General features: G+C 45.4%; 1 protein-coding gene across 1 annotated transcript in view; it reads right to left on the bottom strand.

The window, feature by feature from the left end:
* Positions 1 to 566: 566 nt before the first annotated feature.
* LOC142289986 (guanylate cyclase soluble subunit beta-2-like) overlaps positions 567 to 21,093 on the bottom strand; it is a 56,763-nt gene continuing 36,236 nt past the window's right edge. The window contains 8 exon segments of the mRNA XM_075333934.1: positions 567 to 619; positions 3,628 to 3,794; positions 6,304 to 6,458; positions 6,555 to 6,701; positions 7,063 to 7,211; positions 9,227 to 9,547; positions 14,987 to 15,203; positions 19,005 to 19,108. Coding sequence (XP_075190049.1) covers positions 567 to 619; positions 3,628 to 3,794; positions 6,304 to 6,458; positions 6,555 to 6,701; positions 7,063 to 7,211; positions 9,227 to 9,547; positions 14,987 to 15,203; positions 19,005 to 19,108 — 1,313 coding nt within the window.

Below are 21,093 nucleotides of genomic sequence, written 5' to 3' on the forward strand. Positions count from 1 at the left end.
ACTTTTGAATTTGTCCGGTCTGACGGATACATGCGTCCATTGAGGGCATCTATGTACTATGGTCAGTAGCATATTTTGCACTGACAGAATGCAGAGCATTTAACCCTTTTGATGACTCCCCTGAAGAGTGACTTCAATGAAACGCGTCGGGAGCATTCGTTTATCTGCAATTAATTAACCAAGGAAGGGCATTATATGGCACGTCTGGAAATCGTGGAGCCTCAAACTTGGATTATTTGTGAGCCCGTTTGATTTGGTGAGACCATTCCTATTTGGCGTGTACACATACCCTTAAAGGGGTATTGCAAAATTACACCCATAATATGCTACTATTTTCTATGTGTAGAGAAAACTTAAGAATCAATGCAGTGCTAAATAGGGTCAATGGTGGTCCCCAAAGTCTGACCCCACATACCTTCCACCAATCATAATGTGCTAACATATCCTAGATCAGTGTTCCCTAAATCCAGTCCTCAAAAGTCATCCACAGTCCATGTTTTTCAGAATTTCCTTAGTATTGCACAGGTGATGATAATTCCAACACATATTCAATACTTAGGAAATCGTTAGAACTTGCACTGTTGGTGGCTCTTGAAGACTGGAGTTGGGTGACACTGTCCTAGAAAAATTGGACAGAGACAAAGGTCCATTTTTTGTATTAAGATTAGGGATGATCGAATACCTCAAATATTCGGCTTCGTGAATATTTTTCGAATACCTCGCCGCTATTCAACTATTCGATGCGCAATGTAAGTCTATGGGAAGCCCGAATAGTACCGAATAGTTATTATTCGGGTTTTCCATAGACTTACATTACACATCGAATATTCACAAATAGTCGAATAGCAGCGAGGTATTCAGAAAATATTCGCGAAGCCGAATAATCTAAGTATTCGATCATCCCTAATTAAGATGCATTCAACTGATTCAGGTGCAAAACATTTACTGCATTATGAGTCTACCATTAGAGTCTGTTTAAAACTTAGTAGTAAGTATTGCAAATGGGGACTGACCACTTACTATACCACTAAACAGCCCAGTTTTGTCTGTGCCCCATACTGCCTAACTGCTGAGTTGCTATTCCCACATGCTTCTATCTTGGGGTTACAACACTTGCAGTTTGTCCCATTTTTGGTCCGTCTTGAACTCTTATGATGGTGCCCTTCTGAAAATCATTAAGCTCTATAAAGCTGTGAATTCTGTTGCATCGCTGTGTATTTGATTTGAACTCTGGCGGTGTTGACTGTAGCGTCTCAGAGTATCTACAGCAGATGGCAGGTCCTGGACGTAGGGACAGGCAGATCACCACTCTTCTCTTCTGTTTCCTCTTTCAGTAATGATCCAGAGTCAGCACAAGTCTTTGAAGTCCCTAAATCAGTTGATTCTAGAATAGAGCGACCTCAATATGTTATCATGTGGCATTTATGTATCCTGCCCACACACAATTATAGGAAAATAAGTCTAATCAGCAACCAATGGTCATAAGTTACCTCCTAATCACTATTCCATCTGAACACATTCCAGACATTTTAAAGAGAATCTGTAAGCTGGAATTGACCCCACAAACTATTTATAGGCACATTTAGCTCTTTCAAAGACAAGTCCAGTAATGCCTTTTATATGATCAGTCTCTTCCTTGATTAATAAGAAATTTAATTTGGAATTGATATGTAAATGATGCTCAAGAGCTATTTGTAGATGTGAAGCCTCTGTCACTCCAGCTCTATTCCCCGACTCCTCCTGCTTGACTGATTCTCTATATTGTGTAATGCGGGCTTTACACGAGATGAGCTATCGTGCGATGCATCGTCGGGGTCACAGTTTTCGTGACGCACATCCGGCATCGTTCACGACGTCGTCTCGTGTGACACTACCGAGCGACGCAGAATTGCTCACAAATCGTGAGTCGTGTATTCGTCGCTAAGTTTTAAAAAATTGTTTATTTAACATGGCGCCGGTTGTTCATCGTACCTGGGGTAGCACACATTGCTCCGTGTGACACCCCGGGAACGATGAACACAGCTTACCTGCGTCCTGCGGCACCCGCCGGCTATGCGGAAGGAAGGAGGTGGGCGGGATGTTTACGTCCCGCTCATCTCTGCCCCTCCGCTTCTATTGGCCGGCGGCTGTGTGACGTCGCTGTGACGCCGAACATCCCTCCCCCATCAGGAAGAGGATGTTCGCCGCCCACAGCGAGGTCACTCAGCAGGTAAGTACGTGTGACGGGGGTTTCACGACTTTGTGCGACACGGGCAGCGATTTGCCCGTGACGCACAAACGACGGCGGCGGGTATGATCGCTTGTGCAATCCCACGATAGATCGTAACATGTAAAGCCCGCATAACTTGAGGCAAAAGGAGTGGACGGTCAAGCAAGAAGATTAGGCTCTGGGTGGGGAATAGAGCTGGAGTGACGGAGGCTTCTGATCTATCCTAGCTTTTCAGCCTCATTTGCATAACCATTCAAATGTTGATTTCTCAGTAATGATGGAATGGACTGGTCATGTAAGGGTATTGTTGGACTTGTCTTTGAAAGAGCTACATGTGCATATAAATAGTTTGGAGGGTGAATTCCTGATGACAGATTCTCTTTAAACACGGTACAACTTCAACATCACATGAAAATTATTGACTTTTGAGCCTTGAGTACTTTAAAACACACCATTTTTCCATAAGGAATAAAAACTAGTGTTGAGCGAGTATGCTTGTCACTACTCGGTACTCGCACGAGTATCACTGTACTCGGGCTACTCGGCGGGTACCGAGTAATCTCGCGATACTTGTGCTGTACTCGTGGTCTTCTTTCCTGCATGTTGGCGCTCTTTTGAGAGCCAGCCCTCATGCAGGGATTGGCTGGCAGACCACTGCAATGCCACAGCCCTGTTAGTTGTGGAATTGCAGTGATTGGCCGGCCCTCACAGCATGACCGTGCCTTTAGCCCGACACTTCCCCGCTCGGCTAAGGCCCCTCCCGCACTCCACTCCGCATGTATATATATATATACACACATACACACACACGCACGTTTTTTTTTTTACTTTACAATTTTATGGTTTCAACATGCTGCCGGGGGTCATTTCAGAATAATACTCGGGTCTCCCATAGGATAACATTGGGCTCGGTGCTCGGGCCGAGTACACGAGTATCTTGGGATGCTCGGCCCGAGCCTCAAGCACCCGAGCTTTTTGGTACTCGCTCATCACTAATAAAAACCCATGCCATAAAGAGAGGAATGTCAGTGAATGATGACAGTGCAGCGTCACAAAAAAAGTAATAGATCTCAATTATCAAAGTTGCTGTGGACAACAAAGCCAGTTTTCCTATGAGACCGTTTTGATAAAAGAGACCTAAATTATACTGTTGGGGAAATGCTGTAGCTGAAAGTCGACTTCTATGTTTCAGGTTTATCAACAAAAAAAAACATTAGTTTTGTTGCAAGTGTCCCATTTATCTGAATGGAGAAGAAAGCCATGCAGATGCAACAGAAATAATCCAGATGAATGGAAAGGATATTCAGCCATGGAAATTTTGCAACAAATCTGCTGCATGTGAATTGATCCCAATTGCTGCTGCCACAAATGCATTGTAATCTACCGTAATAAGGTGTCATGACAAAATAACCACATACCTAAAGCACAGTTAGGATTTTGCTCTGATCCTTGATTTTTCCGTCCCATAATTTGTTCATCTGATAAATGTAAATTCTTTAACAAGAAATATGTCTTCATTTTCCCTTTACCTTTTACTTCAATGACTCCTCTCTCCACAATTTCAAAGTCCTGATGTTTCAGGGCACTAGAAAAGTATAAGCTCGTGTCAAAATCAAGAATCGTACAAATCATATTCAAGTGTCAAAATCATCTACAATAGTTACATAGGTTCAAAAAAGACCTAGGTCCATCTAGTTCGACCTTCCACAGAACAATCCTGAAAATGTGGAAACAATGTCAGTGATTCAAGAGGCTCTCCAGTCCTGATCACGTGAAATAATGGAATATACACAGTTATCACTAGTCGGATGTAATACAGTCCCTGACAGTGCCAGTAATGGTATAATCTGAAATAGGACTCCCAATTTGCCATTTTTTAAATTTACCGTGTGCCTTCTAACATGGCAACCCCAGGCACCATGGCCCAGGTCCATAGTCTATGGCATCACCTAAAACTATAGCCTTGTACATTGACAGAGTAGCTGTGAACTGGAGGAAACTTTGGTTGTTTAAAAAAAAAACCCCTCTTTCCCCAGACTAGACCTTTAGTCCCCGTGCACACGGTGCAGTTTTTGGTGCAGTTTGTTGCCCAAATCTGCATGTCTATCCTTATCCCAGCAAAGTCTGTGAGAAACTAAGAAGTGCTGCGCGCACGTTGTTTTTTTTCCTTGCAGTTTTTGGTGCAGAAAAAAACATCATGTCAATTGTTGGTCTGTTTTTCTTGCATTTTATAACATTTCTAGCCATTCAATTCACTAAAAAAAAAATGCCTCCAAAACGCTTGCGTTTTTCAGCCACAAAGTGCATTTTTTTGTCCTGAAAATTTCTGCACTGTGCGTACATACCCTTGGGCTATATGTACACACTGCATTTTTTGTAGCTTTTTGACGCGTTTTTTGGTGAAGTTTTGTTGTCAGAAATTCTCACTTTTGACTTCGCAGCAAAGTCTGAGAGTTCAGATTTGCTGTGCGCACATTGCATTTTTTTTTGTCTGTAGCTTTCACAATCTTCTGACAAAAAAATGCAGTTTATTCATTCTATTTGCGTTTTATCCCTGTGTTTTTCACTAGCGATGGGAAGATTCGCAGATCCAACCCAAGCCGGCGGGGGATTGATCCCCGATATCTGGCCAGATGCCAGTCCCTAGGGGACCAGAATCCGGCGCAAAGGGGGTAGAAGCAAGTGCTTCATACTCACCAATCACCAGCATGGCTGTCACACTGCTCCCATGGCCTCTCATTCTTCTTTCAGGGCCGCTCATTAGGCTGATACGTATTCACTGCTACTCCCACCCACCAGCGTCTGTGATTGGATGCAGTCAGGCGCGCCCCCACGCTAAGTGACAGCTGTCTGACTGCAACCAATCACAGACGCCGAAGGGTCTATATCGTACAGTAAAAAAAATAAATAATTTTAAAAACACAAACTCTTCATTCATCTACTGTTGTTCCTTGGCAGCCAAAGTAAAGCCAGCTTTACACGTTGCAATTTCGCATACGATATCGTATGCGATTTGCAACGCCCCCATCGTATGTGCAGCACGTTGAATTTGTTGAACGTGCCGCACAAACGATTAACCCCCGTCACATGTACTTACCCTTCCATACGACCTCGATGTGGGCGGGGAACGTCCACTTCCTGGAGTGGGAGGGTCGTTCGGTGTCACATCGACGTCACGCGGCAGCCGGCCAATAGAAGCGGAGGGGCGGAGATGAGCGGGATGTAAACATCCCGCTCACCTCTTTCCTTACGCATTGCCGGCTGGAGCCGCGGGACGCAGGTAAGATCTTTTCAATGTTCCCGGGGTGTCACACACTGCGATGTGTGCTGCCTCGGGAACATTGCACAATCGCACGTTCAATCCATGAGGAATGAACGACGTGTATGCGATGAACGGATTTTCGTTCAATCGCACGTACCTGTCACACACTACAATGTACCTTACGATGCCGGATGTGCGTCACTTACGACGTGACCCCGCCAACACATCGTAAGATAAATTGTAGTGTGTAAAGCTGGCTTAAGATAGGCATAGGGTACGGTTGCACTTGAGTATGACTCGCGCAAGTGTCGCATCGGTATCACCCAGCACGGCCCGACAGGAGTGAGTCGGCTGCATGTATTTCTATGCAGCTAGCTGAGGCGCTCCTGTTCGGAGAGCGTCAGGCTGCACCGGGTAATACGAATGCGAGACTCACAGGAGTCATACGCAAGTGGAACTGTACCCTCAGTTTGTAAATCTTACCATGCTAGACCCTCTGATTGGGAGGATAAAAGCCATTGCCAGAAGTGTCCTCTCACTAAACGCATTCATGTTCACTTGGTTGACCATTCCTGAACACAAATCTAAGCCGAGATCTACGAGAGGGGTTAGGGACTGCACCAAGAAAGCTCATCTGACAATTTTTATACTGAATTGGACCGAGCAGCCTTCAGTGTATGGAAATACCTGCAGGCTGCAGAAGATAATTTTATTTATTTTTTTTAAACAAAACTCACTTGGAAAAATTAATGTTTGCCAAAATTCTACATATTTCAGAAAGAAGTCTTTGTGTCTGAAAAGCTACTCCTAGACATGAATTTGTCATTCTTACTTGAAACTTGTTGGACTCAGGTGAATTTTATCTGGAACCCCGTGACTTTCCATCCTAGAAGCTGTGTTCACAGTGTCTCCAAACAAGCAGTATCTTGGCATCTTATCTCCTACAACTCCAGCTAACACGGGTCCGGTGTGAATACCAACTCTGATCTAAATCATAAAGTGTTTGTTATATTACAAATATGGTAATTGGCTTAATAAATATGATAAAAGGAAGGTACTAAGTTATTGGCCTCCTTTATTTACCTGAATAGGGTCTTCAGATATGGGGTTAATAACTTCTTTTGCTGCCAATCTCATACCTAAAGCAAAATTTGCTACTCTTTGCACATGGGTTTCCACAGGAACCGGTACTCCTCCAACCACCATGTATGCGTCGCCAATAGTCTCAACCTAGAGGACAGATATAGGACTGTCATTTGTCAATGCATGATAAATGAAAGGCCCCCGCATGTATGACGGTACACAGGGGCTCTGCAGCCCCTAATATGCAGTCATGTAACCCCTGTGCTGCTATTAACGCTTAGTGGGGCCTGTAACACCTCTGTATATCTGGTGTATTTTATTTTTTATTATTTTTTTTTTTTTATTTTTGTTTTATATGAATCCAACAAAAAATGCTTTTACATGCCTCTATATTATATTGGAGGTTCAGTATACAGAATTACAGAAGCACCATTACCACCCACCTCATACAAATGTACATCTGCTGAACTTATAGATATTAATGCTGAAGAACTGCGCTGACTTTTACCTTGTACACATCATGCACACTTGTCAGACGATCAAATCTTGAATACATTGCGTTAAGCATGTTAACTATTTGGATGGGCTCACAAGCAGAACATATGTTAGTAAATGTCACCACATCACTGAATAGAATCGTACATGTCGAAAACTCACCTGGAAAAGGAAAGAATCTGTGAGTATGTGTGTAGGAAAGGATTCTTTACAGTTAAGTAGTCAAACTGTGGAATGCACAATCACAAGAAATAGTAATGGCAAACAGTATGAAAGCATTAAAAAAATATATAAATGGGTTATGAATAATTTAGAACTGAGTTATCTATAAGGGGTAATAATAAGTTAGATATGAACTACAGTATCTAGAAATGATGTTTGCAATGTTGAATTTGATAGACATATATTTTTTAAACCTAACTAAAGGCTACTTTACACACTGCGATATCGGTCCCGATATCGCTAGTGTGGGTACCCGCCCCCATCTGTTGCGCGACACGGGCAAATCGCTGCCCGTGTCGCACAACAGCCGTCACACATACTTACCTGTCCGGCGACGTCGCTGTGACGGGCGAACCGCCTCCTTTCTAAGGGGGGCGGTCCGTGCGGCGTCACAGCGACGTCACTGAAGCGTCACTGAACCGCCGCCCAATAGCAGCGGAGGGGCGGAGATGAGCGGGACGTAACATCCCACCCACCTCCTTCCTTCCGCATAGCGGCCGGGAGGCAGGTAAGGGGAGCTTCCTCGTTCCTGCGGCGTCACACGCAGCGATTTGTGCTGCCGCAGGAACGAGGAACAACTTCGTTACTGCTGCAGTAACGATTTTTAAGAATGGACCCCCATGTCGCCGATTAGCGATTTTGCACATTTTTGCAACGATGCAAAATCGCTTATCGGTGTCACACGCACCAACATCGCTAATGCGGCCGGATGTGCGTCACAAATTCCGTGACCCCAACGACTCCGCATTAGCGATGTCGCAGCGTGTAAAGCCCGCTTAAGGCTGGAGTTACAAGAGAGTATAAAAAAATTGTTCCAATCTTAAGACAGCAGGAAACAATAAGATGCAAATACAAACAACAGCTTGCAGGCCAACATTGATCATAAAATCTTTGAACAAGTTTCATTAGGAAAAATACAGTGTCCACCCATATCCTGTCCACCGCCATTAATTTGAGAATGGCGGCAGCTATAGGCATAGAAGTGGTGTCTAGGTATAGTAAAGTAGCCATGCGCTATGCAATGAACCCACTTATAGTGCCACCTGGTGGAAAACGGAGTTAGCATTTTTATCTCAAAATCGGAACGAGATAGAGAAAAAAAGTGAATTAAAAATTTGCAGGGCATCATCAATTCAATACGAATCGACACCTTCCATACAGAAATGCTATGATGTGAAAACCATGACCCCCCCCCAAAACATTGAATGCTGGTCACACATATGGCGCTCATTTAACTTTGATGCTCAAAGTGGCCACCGTCAGCTGCAATGCACATCTGGACTCTGGACAGCATACTGTATCTTGCTGCACGTTGTGAAATATGGTAGGTGACACGTTTGGACAAGCATCTGTGATACGTCGTCGTAGGTCCTGCAATGTTGGTGGGGGGGTCGCATACACCTGCTGTTTGATGTGACCTCACAGAAAGAAGTCCAGTGGGGTCAGGTCAGGTGAGCGTGGAGGCCACTCCACACAGCCACCATACCCAATGACTTGTAGGAAGGTCTCCATGAGGTATCGCTTCACGTCCGCAGGCTTGTGAGTTTTATACATTCTAATCATAGCATTTCTGTATGCAAAGTGTCGATTCGTATTGAATTGATGATGCCCTACAGCTTTGTAATTCACTTTTTTTCTCTATCTTGTTCCGCTTTCAAGATAAAAATGCTAACTCCGTTGTTTTCCACCAGGTGGCGCAATAGGTGGTTTCATTGCGTAGCGCATGGCTACTTTACTATACCTAGACACCACTTCTATTCCTATAGCTGCCGCCATTCTCAAGTTAATGGTGGTGGACACACTGTATAGTACCTGCTTGAAAAAAAAAGTTTGTTTAAAAGAACAGAGTCCTCAGTGGTTGATACCTTTTAATGGCTAACTGAAAAGATGGTAATAATAGCAAGCTTTCGAGAATACTCAGGTCTCTTCATCAGGCATGGTAATTTTACTAGTACCTGCTTGCACTTTTTTGCCTTCCTTTAGCAGATTGGCCACGTGCTGAGGAAGCATAGCATACAGCAATGTCTCCGTTTTTTTCTTCTCTGTCTCCAGGTTTTTGGACAACACACGCAGCTCTTCCTTCTTGCGCTCCAGCTGGTTGGATAACTCAATTTCAGCCAGTCTTTGATGGTTCAGGAGAATGAGGTCTCTTGTTACATCGTGTTTGGCTATATCTGAAATGTGCATGTTCCTCTCTTCTAGCTCCTGCAGACTTCGCAGCTTTGGAGAACACATGTAGATCATACATTCTATAGAATCCATCCATATCATATGGCCTTTAAAGAAATATTTAGTAGATATGAATACATAAATAGATCATAATCACGAGTCATTGTAGCTTTGAAAAAGGGAACAAGAATTTAAAGGGGTTGTCTGGCTCAGATCAATTTCCGATGAGGGAGTGAGCAATGCCAGACAATCCTTTTGAAGGCATATAAAGAAAGAATATATAAATATTTAAACTATTTCTTTAAAGTGTTTGTAAAGTGGGTGCGTATGGTGGAGGATGATGGAGGATGACTGTCAGTGCACTCCCACACCTCTCTTCTGGTCACCCTCATGTCCCATCTCCCCTCATGTCCCACATGCTGTCTTTGTGTCTCCTTCATTCTGTTTTAGCCTCTATGGTGTTGTCTTGTTGTCCCATTACTTCATTGTTGGTACAGTGATGAGATTTGGGTGAGGGGAGAAGGAACACCCAGGGACAGTAAGTTAGGCAGCATGCTCTAACACACAAGAAGAGTTTCTGCAAGGAGAGAAAGTGAATGCCTAATTCTACAGCATCTTAAAGACCAAGGGAGGTCAGTTATGAACAGTCAAAGTATTGGGAGCCCTATGAGAGATCAGGTTTTCTCCCAGCAAACCCATACAGGTTGACGCCATATTATATGTCCCCACAACATCATCTTATGCCTAGAAGAGAGGAACCATAAGCAAATTGAGGTGTGAAGATTGGGAAACTGGGACATTAGCATCTTTCATCATGTATGAGTTAGACTGAGCCAAGACTAGATTCAACACTTGAGGATGTCAATCTGGACTGTCCAGCTCATTGACATCTGCACCTCTTCCTCTTGTTTGGTATTTGATGTTATTGGTTCAAATGTTAAAATAACAGGATTTGGCGAGTGTTTCTTATCTAGTTATGTATGAGACATGTGATAATCTTCAGATTACATAGCAAAAACCTGCTGAGAGATTCACTTTAAGCACTGGGTTGTGTAAACGCCCTGTCAGCCTCTTTCCATCTGTAGATAAAAACAACTCATGTTTAAAGGAATCTTTCTCCTTATTTGACATATCTAACCTATTAATATGGGCATACAGGTAGTAGAATGCTGAAAATAATCATACCTGTATGCCTCATAGCAGATGCCTTTGTGCCACCCCCGTGCCAGCAGCCGAACTGCTCAGATCCGGGTGAATGGTGGCTCGAGGATCTGCCACCTAGGTAACTACTCAGGAGCCCTGCTCCTGACCTCCTCTCTCCTTCACTTCCAAACTACTTCTCCCTTTTCCTGACACTCCTGACCTCCCCTAACCAACCCCCCAAGTGGGCGACCCTATTCCCCTCAGGCAGTCCACTGGTGTGTCTGGTGGGTGTGGTGCAGAGTGTGCCTAGGATTTTGATTAGCTGATGTAGGCAACACCATTTAGTTGGGGACCCATAACCAAGAAGGAGGTGGATACTGCACGGGAGGGCAGATTGTGTAATACCCTGTGACGACCTGATAGTCCAGGGCATCACATTCCCCCTTGGTTAAACGTAGCTTGTTCTCGATCTACAGGACAACAGAGGTTTTATTTATTTATTTTTTTTAAACTGCAAAAGTAGGAAAAGGAACATTTTTATTAACAAGATACATCCCACATTAGGGAGGCTGGGTACTTCAACGCTACGTAACTTTAGAGTTTGTTATGTCAACAATGGAACGCTACCGGTTAGATTAGTAGCGGAGGCTCAACCTGCTCCATTGCAGCCCTTCCTGTGACAGTCCAGTCCCAATGTCCCGGATCCCATTAACCCGCCACCCGAACACCCTGACCCGCTGCATACCTATTGAGGGTCCGTGACCAGGTTAAGGTCCCGGGTGTTGCAAAAGACGACTCTGGTGGGCACAGGAGGTGCAACTATGTACAATACACAAGTCTGTGTTGGTCACAACGAGTCCTATGACCATGGTCCATTTTTACTATTAACATTGGTGCTTAAATAAAACGAAGTCCATGCACCTGGTGTACACACTATAAAGTCTTCCCGCAAGTCAGGTAATTTTCTGTGTTCATTCAAACCTTATTGATTAAAACACTTATTTTCTCTATATGAAAAATAACAAACTTTGAAAAATAATAAAAGAAACACAGATACCTAACAGTTTTCATTTGCATATTACAGGTACCGCTCAGATGGAGACTGGTAATCAACGGTGGCGGCTGGTAGAACCTGCTCATCAACCATAGCGAGCCGCTTCACATCCAGGGCATACTAGCACCACTCATTCCAATGCCGAGTGTAGCCGACCACCTCTCCCAGCTCAAGATTACAACCCGGGTGGTCCCTCGGGAGATGTTGCTCTATATCTCTCTGAGCGACAAACACTGCTTCAGAGAGACTCGCCTCCCAGAGGAAACCCCACCCTTTGTTGGGGTTAAACCGCTTGATATGGCCCCTGCGCCGCGGCCCTCTGACACGGAAGGTAGCCTTTCTCAAATGCTCCTTTTCTCTTTCGGCACGGTCAACCATCTCCCGCTGCCTCTGGTCTTGACTTGTCATCTCCGGTTTTAACTTTGGCAGGTGTTGTTCCCAGTAGGGGGCGTCAGCGTCTGGTCTCAGCTCCCTAGCTGGCATAGGCTTTAGGTGCACCTCTGCAGCCCCAACAGCCGTTGGGATGCCGCGCGGTGGTGGAACCGGCAACTCCTCAGGTTCCTCCTCCGCTCTTCTTGGTAGATGTACTGACTGCTCCGCACCCGGGGTTTCAGAGTCCGGGTCCTCCGCCTCTAAGGATGGGCCCGGTGATGCGGCCGGGTCTGGTCGGGCCAGTGTCGGGGTGACCACTGTCGTGACCTGGTCGGGTGACGGAACCGGGGGCTTTGCAGCTGCATCTCCATATACGGGGGCTGAAAGTTCCACTGCCATGGTGGGAGCAGGCAGCTCGGCGTCCGCCGAGCACGGGGTTGGTGGCGGCGGAGTGTTTGCCTAGAGCGGGGGCAGTCTGGATCCCTCAGCCGCATCGGCCGGATTTGGGCAATCATCAGGGACTGGGTAACCGCTTACCCTTTCTTCACGTGGGATTTCGAGCTCACAGGCTTGCACCGCCACCGCCAGGCTCCTCATCTCTTCCCTCCAGTGCTTCAGTATGAACAGGAACTGCGTTCGCATCCTTCTGCAAAGCTGCTCCGTTTCTTCCTCAATCTAGGTCGCGGTCCTGGGAACAGCACGTTCCGGTGTCAAGCTCCGCTCCACTATCTTTCCTCTGCGTTGTCCAGGAACGTTATCGCAGAGTCCTGTAGTCCCTGCTTTTCTTCCGCTGTTACATGCAGTTACGCCCCCTCGGTTTTTGCCCACCACTCACTTTGGTGCTGTCACCTCTCTGGGAACTTCTGGTTCCGGCTCACTCTCAGGACGAAGGGTGGGGCTTCTACTTTGCGCGCTTTCGTGGAGAAGACAGCGTTTTGGTGCCAAAAGATGGCAGAAGATGGTGGAAATGGCGGGAAACGGGAGTTTTGACTCGCGGTTTCGACTTCTAAGGTGCACGTCACCCAGGTAAGTGGGTCCTGCTCTTAACCTATTCATGATGCCAGGAATTTGAGGTGTGCCGCCCCTGTGCCAGCAGCCGAGCTGCTCATATCTGGTGACTGGTAGCTCGAGGGTCTCCGGACCCGGGGGTCGTGCGGCCACTTAAATGAAGGGGGTATTGACAGGGAATTGTGTTTGAGTTTGTCATGCAACCTGTGGTATGTGGTAATTTGGAGCACCACCACTGCAGTTGGGAGTACCTGGAGGTGATGGAATGCGGCAGCCAGGTGTTATGACCCTCCACGGGTATGGGGCATACTCCGGGGCTCGGTGATGGTGAGCGGAGAAGTGCCGTTGGGTGCGAAGGTGTCACTTGCTTACTCACTCAGTCCATTAAGCTGACACCGACAACTGGATAAACCAAAGTTCTGGTTACCGCTGCCACTGAGGGGAGCTAGTTCGGGTCTCGTCCCCATTAGTGCTGCCTGGTGATCCGTGACCTGCCTCCTGGCACTAATTTTATTTCTCTGTTGGTCCCGGTAGTATGGAACTTGCCAGGTCCTGCTCCCCACTATGACTAAGTGTGGGAGCTTGCTCTCAGGGTTCACGCTTGGGATTTCCTGGACCGGTTTTGTGGAAAGTCCTATCTTCCTCGTTGCGCTAGTACCCCGATTTTGGAGTGTATGGAGAGCGAATCTTGAAGGCTCCGTTCTCGTTGGGTCAATTGTCAGGTTGTCTAAAGCTACTCCCTGACCTAGGGTCCACGTACCCCGTCGTGCCCTGGTCCCAGCCCGGTGATGGTGCAAGGCCGCCGGCTGTCCTCCTCGACAGTTCCGTGCCCCTTGCCACGATCCCCTGCGACCGGGGTCCATCTCTCTAGGCCCAGACCACCGTCTGCCACCTAGGTAACTACTCATGAGCCCTGCTCCTCACCTCTTCTCTCCTTCACTTCTAAACTACTTCTCCCTTTTCCTGACACTCCTGAGCTTCCCTAACCAACCCCCCAAGTGGGCGACCCTAGTCCCCTCAGGCCGTCCACTGGTGTGTCTGGTGGGTGTGGTGCAGAGTGTGCCTAGGATTTTGATTAGCTGATGTAGGCAACACCATTTAGTTGGGGACTTTTAACCAAGAAGGAGGTGGACACTGCACAGGAGGGAAGATTGTGCAATACTCTGTGACGACCTGATAGTCCAGGGAAAATTCTTGCGGAAAAATCATCTTTTATACATATATGTAAATGAGGTCTTCCAGGTTATTGAGTGGATTCTGCCTGGAAGATAGCACTGCTTCCTTGCTTCTTTAGCAGCTGTTGCCTCCTGTCAGTATCCCTGTAATGTCTACTTGTGGTCTTGAAATCCCGTGCTTGGGCATTGCAATTGCCGACGTTCCACTGTAGTGTTACGCCCTTCTGTCGCGCAGGCGCTGGAGAGTCACTGCTACTTCCGCTCCAGTGATCCGACGCTTGAGCAGAAGAAAAATGAAGCCAATTCCCATAGAGGGGCAAAACACTACAGTGGAACATTGGCAATTGTGGTATGCAGATGCAGGATGTCAGGCCCATAACTGTACTTCACAGGAATGCTGTGACGCTGATGGAAGGTGACAGCTATGTTAATGACGCAAGGAGGCAACAGCTACCCCATAGCCTGGAAGACCTCATTTATATAGGGATAAAAGATGATTTTTCCCCAAGAAGGCATCTGATATGAGGCAGACAGGTATGATTATTTTCAGCATTCTATAACCTGTATGCTCATATTAATAGGATAGAAATATCAAATGGGGCAACAGATTACCTATACGTGGCATATTCAGAGTGGTACAAAAAATAAAGAAGCAGAAAAAGCTGAAATGTATTCACTGTGCTCAATATCAATAATTATGAATCCCGCAGGACAGGCAGTGTATGCTGTCCTTATATCAAGTCTGTACCACTGAGATCCATACAAATACATGAAGAAAGATACGACCATATCACCTCTGAGCTTCAGTGTGGGCTGCTTCCTCCACGACTCCGGCATCATTTCTCGCTTTGTCTTCAGCACAAACTGACTATTAGTGAACATCTTAATGTTTGAAATGGTGAAAGTAACCTGAGGGTGGACGATGGTGAAATATTCATCTAATCTGATGTCCATAGTTTGGATTCCAGGGACATATTTCTGAATGTTTACTCCGGCCTGCTTTACCTTCAGCTGGTGACAGGAGAAAATCGAGAAAATATCTAAATATGGATAATGCTAATAACACAATACATTGAGAAAATAGTCAGAAGTACAGTTTGATTTTCCTCACTTTTATTTCAACAAATTTTACATAAATCAATATTCCATGGAAAAATACACTTTGCAAAAGGGTAACAATGTTTTGAACTTTTGACTTTCAGGCTCCATATCTCACCATCCACTAGAGCTTTGAGCGTGAGACTGCCTTCAATCATCAGTTATAGAACTGTCTCTGTTAGCTTCATACATTTAACTATAGCATCAATGCTATAGTGCAGGGGTCCCGACTCCCCAACCTGTGGCTCGAGAGCCACATGTGGCTTGCGGATCTATGTTTTGTGGCTCGTGGCTGTCTGCCAGCTTGGTGCATTAGCACAAGGTATAACATACAGCTATGAGAGAATGTCTCCAGATGACTTTTGGAGGTTGCCCTATATGCACAGAAGAGCAGATGTGAATGTGCATCTTCTTGCTGTTGGTGATAAATATAGTGTTAAGCCACCACTAGGGGGAGCCGGAACACTGGTGTGTGTGTAACAGGACTATGGATCCACAAGGTGTCTCAAGAGTAATCACAAATGGATTACTCAGAGAATTCGTACAAGCAGGATCAGAGCCGGGAGGTCACACAGTACAAGGGAGTAGGCGGGACAGTGTGAAGAGGGAGCCGGAGGTCGGGAACTGGGAGAGCAAGCCATAGGAGGGGGCGCAGGGACGGAACAACAAACAAGGAGCAGGAGAGGAAGACCGGAGGGTAAGACAGGACGGAAGGGACGGGAGTCAGGCAGGTCAGACTGAACAGGGAGGATGGAAGTCAGGGAGGTAGGACGAGGTAGCAGGCAGAATCAAGAGAACTTACAGGGATCAGGAAAGTACGCAGTAGAGCAGGGCTATAACGGGCGCCGCACCAAAGGAGGCGACATACTGATAAAAAGAAAGCAAACATCAAGTATAGCGGACCTCATATTAATGGTAATATACATGAACCCCATGGTATAATACAAAAACTTTGTGGAAAATAAGGGGTGTTAACATGTTGAAGATTAAACACTGGTACCACAATTGTGAAAAAGTGTATAATTTTATTACAAAAATGCAAACATTATAGTCACATATGGTAAACAATTAATAATTGGACATACATGATTAAAAACCAGGTCTTAAGAAGATAAGAGGAGGAAAAAGGGGTCCCATGAAGGTCCCTGCATAAATAAGGGGATGTCCCTAGATCCAAGGGAAGCACATAAACAAGTATTCACATTAAACAAAGTAGAAGTATATACCCCTTGGACCAGTAGGACAAAAAAGTACTTGTACACTAACAACACCCACAAAAATTATGGTCTAAATCAGGGCCAATATAAAAACATCATAGCCACCAAGGATAGATATGTATAGTACCCAGCTTCATAGACAATCATACATTGGTGGTAGAGTGGCACCTGAAGACCTACCCGTGGTAAGTGTAGAACCCCAAGGGGGGAGTCTGTCAACCTCACATGTGAAACCGGTCCCAACACGTGTTTCGCGTGTGCTTCGACGGGAGACCGTGAATATGACATGTTAACACTCCTTATTTTCCACAAAGTTTTTGTGACATCCTGATAAAGCGGCGTGATCTCGAGAACAAGGCACAGAAGGATAGGCTCCTCCCACCGGTCAAGCACAGTGAAACACTGACCGTAGGAGCAGGTGACGAATACAACTCTGTACAGCAGAGTCTAAACTGAATCGTGACATATGGTGAGCTGAATACAGGATGATACTATTAGTTAGATGGGAGTTGAAGCTTGCTGTAATAGTTGATTGTAAGTATAGTACCAATAATTGAGGATAGCACAAGGAACTTTCTGTGGAGAAGGTGTGGTGGGTATCTGGACACCCTGCCGCTACCTTGACCAATGTAATATTGTATCTCCTCTCTGCTCTCTAAATTATTTTCGCACTGTCCGATATTCCTATCATCTCTACTTTTTGTATTGACCATTCTTTGATGTTTATGCAAGCATGCCAGGGGAGATTGTAGTGGATAAATGTGCAACGTATGCTATTATAGCTACAATATATCCAAAAAGTGAGTACACTTGTCACATTTTATTATATATTTTCATGTGACAACACTGAAAATATGACACTTTGATACAATGTGTAGTTAGTGTACAGCTTGTATAACAATCTTGTTATAGCCTAGGCCATCTTTATGTAGAGCAACAATTCTTTTTTTCAGATTTTGAGAGAATTATTTGCCAAGAGGTCCCATGCTGAATTTCCAGTGACCAGTATGAGAGAGTGTGAGAGATAACACCAAATGTAACCTGCCCCACATTCACACCTGAGACCTTGTAACAGTATTGAGTTACATGACATCGTGGAGTAAAAACGGCTAATTGGGCACAATTTGTCTATTTTCACTTAGGGGTGTACTCACTTTTGTTGGCAGCAGTTTAGACATTAATGGCTGTGTGTTGAGTTATTTAGAGGACACCAAATTTACACTGTTATACAAGCCGTACACTGACTACTTTACATTGTATCAGTCTTATCTTCAGCGTTGTCCCAGGAAAAGATCTAATAATATATTTACAAAAATGTGAGGGGTGTACTCACTTTTGTGAAATACTGTATTTATGTTGTCTCTTCAGGGCTGTATTACATTGCGTTACACGATTTTACCATGCAGGGGACTGTGATTCTCACTAAATTTTATTATGTGTAATCAAATTTTTAAACATTTGTCTTTAATATGCATTGCACTTATCTACCCTGTTTTCCTAAGATTATATATTGTTTGTATTTTGGTGATCAGGTTCTTGTATTTTCTTAGGAGGTGTTGTATTCAAATCATATTCCCCAGTGTAATGAGCAGTCAGAAAATGTCCACTAAATAATTAATAAGAAATCGGTGGTGAAGTGACTATTCAGTCCAGTGTGAGAAGAACAGCCTAAGTAATTCCTTAGGGCCGCTTTACACGCTACGATATCGCTAAAGCGATATCGTTGGGGTCACGGAATTTGTGACACACATCCGGCCGCATTAGCGATGTCGTTGCGTGTGACACCTATGAGCGATTTTGAGTCGTTGCAAAAATATTCAAAATCGCTAATCGTGAAATGGGGGTCCATTCCCAATTATCGTTGCAGCTGAAGGTACGATGTTGTTCGTCGTTCCTGCGGCAGCACACATCGTTATGTGTGACACCACAGGAACGAGGAACCTCTCCTTACCTACGTCCGCCAGCAATGAGAAAGGAAGGAGGTGGACAGGATGTTACGTCCCGCTCATCTCCGCCCCTTCCCTTGTATTGGCCGGCCGCTTAGTGACGTCGCGGTGACACCAAACGCACCTCCCCCTTGAGGGAGGGATTGTTCAGCAGTCACAGCGACGTTGCTGAACAGGTAAGTGCGTGTGACAGTGAAGTGAAGTGAAGTGTGATAATGTTCGCTACAGCAGCGATCACCACATATCGGCCGTATGACGGGTGCGGGTGCTATCGCGCTCGACATCGCTAGCAATTGCTAGCGATGTCGCAGAGTGTAAAGCGGCCCTTAGTCATGACAAGGCTTGTTAAAGGGTCATTTAACTTATAGGATTGCTACCTCCAAGAGGTGGCACCAGAGTTCGTCTACTTCCTCCCTGAAGAGACAATTTGTAGAAGAACAGCCGGACATCCTCTAGTTTGTTTTTGTGGATAAAACATACAATTTCAGTTAGCATCTCATAGAGAACCCAGTTTTTGAAATGTTATGAAAAAATATCTGCATTTTCCTTACTTGTTGGTCAAACACAATATGGAAGGGAAACTCATTGCAGAACGCCTTTTCATCCATCCATAGTTTGCTGGGGTAAACGGGCTGAAAGGTATTTAACAAACTTCCTGAAAAACAGATAATACGACAACAACATTTATTGATATCATAATCATGTTTGTTTGCAAAAGATAAAAAATGTGATCTGATTGGCTGCTTTGTCTTTGGGCTTCCTCCACTTTACACCTCTGCTGATTGTTATAAATAAGGCCTGAGGTGTAAAGATTCAATTACTCGAGCAAACTGGCTATTATTTATAGATAATGTGTACGACTTGTAATGCTGCATTAATACTTACTACATATATGATCATTTACTTTTAATACAAAAGGAAAAGTACTTTTTTAACATTTATTTATTGATTGATTTTTTTTTTCTGTAGCTGCTGAGGGTTGCCATTTTTATTTGCTGGTGTGTGAGAGCACGACACTTACACACCAGCAAATATGGCAGCCCTAGGCCATAAGTGTCACGCACTGAGTAGGAGATGTCTGTATGTAACGTGTCACACATGCGATCAGACCAACGGGCATCTGAGGCACTACAAAAGACACCACAAAAAAGGGGAAACACTGGGGTCACAATACAACGGAGGTCCCTGCCGCTAGGGAGAGGGGTGAGGAGGTACCTTCTAAACTCACCTCAAAATCACTTCTGAGCTCCCTAGTGTTTCTATACAGGTTCTTTCCACCTGTCGGCGAGCAGGATACCTTGGACCCTCAGTTGACCTTAAACTCACCCTGCCTAGTGAGTAGGCCGGCGAGTACACTAGACTTGCCACTACAGTAATAAACATGGAGGGAAAGGAAAGACAGATGGGGGAATAAACAGAAGATTACAAAACAACAAACTTCACCGTAGCAAACTGACTTTAAATTAGCAGGTGGATGGGCACAGGAGAAAACCTCAGCAGTTCCTTCCACCAGGCTGGCCAAAGTAGAAATGATTCTAACAGCAGCAAGGACTGCTGGGAAGGCTCCAGTATTTAATCTAAATGGGCATGGGCCCAAAGCAGCTACGGCTGATCTGCCCTGCTCAGAGCTGCTGGTAACAAAACCAGAAATGAACTCATGAGATGTCAAAAGAAAGGAAGCTTCGTTTAAATGAGGAGGAAAGATGGAGATGGGAGGCTCCAGTCCTAAGGCTGTCACTAGTCTCAAAACAGCTGGGAGACTATCGTGACAATAATATGGTCGATGTTACACCACATCTCCTGTAGCTGTGGTTGCCTTAGCTCTGAACTGGTACATGCCACATGGGAGCCAAGTACCATTTTATTGTAGTCCAGAGTTGTCCTTTGAGCTACATTTTTCCCTTTTCACTGCTCACACAGTGTTCAGCAGTGACCGGTGACAGGAGTACAGGCAATGGTGGTGAGAAGAGCACAGGTTTGCAGCCTAACATTCTACTACTAATGCCAGACTACCGAGCTGCTCTCACCACTGGAATAAGTCACCACTCCAAGTGGTGAGAGCAGGGCTGCAGCGGTGGCTTCTTTCAGTGGTGAGAAAAGCTTATGATCTCAAAACCGCTGTCATCGAAGTGTTCAGAGCACAGCTTTATAATTATCATGCTGTGCCGCCCCGGGCTGCTCGGATCCGGATCCGTGGTTGCTCGAGGGTTCTCCGGACCTGGGGGTCATGTGGCCACTCAAATGAAGGGGGTATTTACAGGGGATTATGTTAAAGTTTGTGATGCCACCCGTGGTATGTGGTAATATGGAGTACCACCGCTGCAGTTGGGAGTACCCGGGGGTGATGGAATGGGGCAGCCGATGGTGTTGCCTGGGGATCTGTGACTTTACTCCTGGCACTAAGTACTCTCTTCTGGTGGTCCCGGTAGCATAATACTAGTCGGGTCCCGCGCCCCAGTGTGGCTAACTGTGAGAGCTTGCTCTCAGGGTTCATGCTTGGCATTTTCTGGACCGTTTTTGTGGAAAGTCCTATCCCCCTCATTGCACTAGTACCCCGATTTTGGAGCGGGTGGAGAGCGGATCTTGAAGGCTCCATTCTGGTCGGGTAAATTGTCAGGTTGTCTGAAGCTACTCCCTGAC

Source organism: Anomaloglossus baeobatrachus, chromosome 2, assembly GCF_048569485.1.
Source record: "Anomaloglossus baeobatrachus isolate aAnoBae1 chromosome 2, aAnoBae1.hap1, whole genome shotgun sequence".
Classification (NCBI taxonomy): Eukaryota; Metazoa; Chordata; class Amphibia; order Anura; family Aromobatidae; genus Anomaloglossus; species Anomaloglossus baeobatrachus.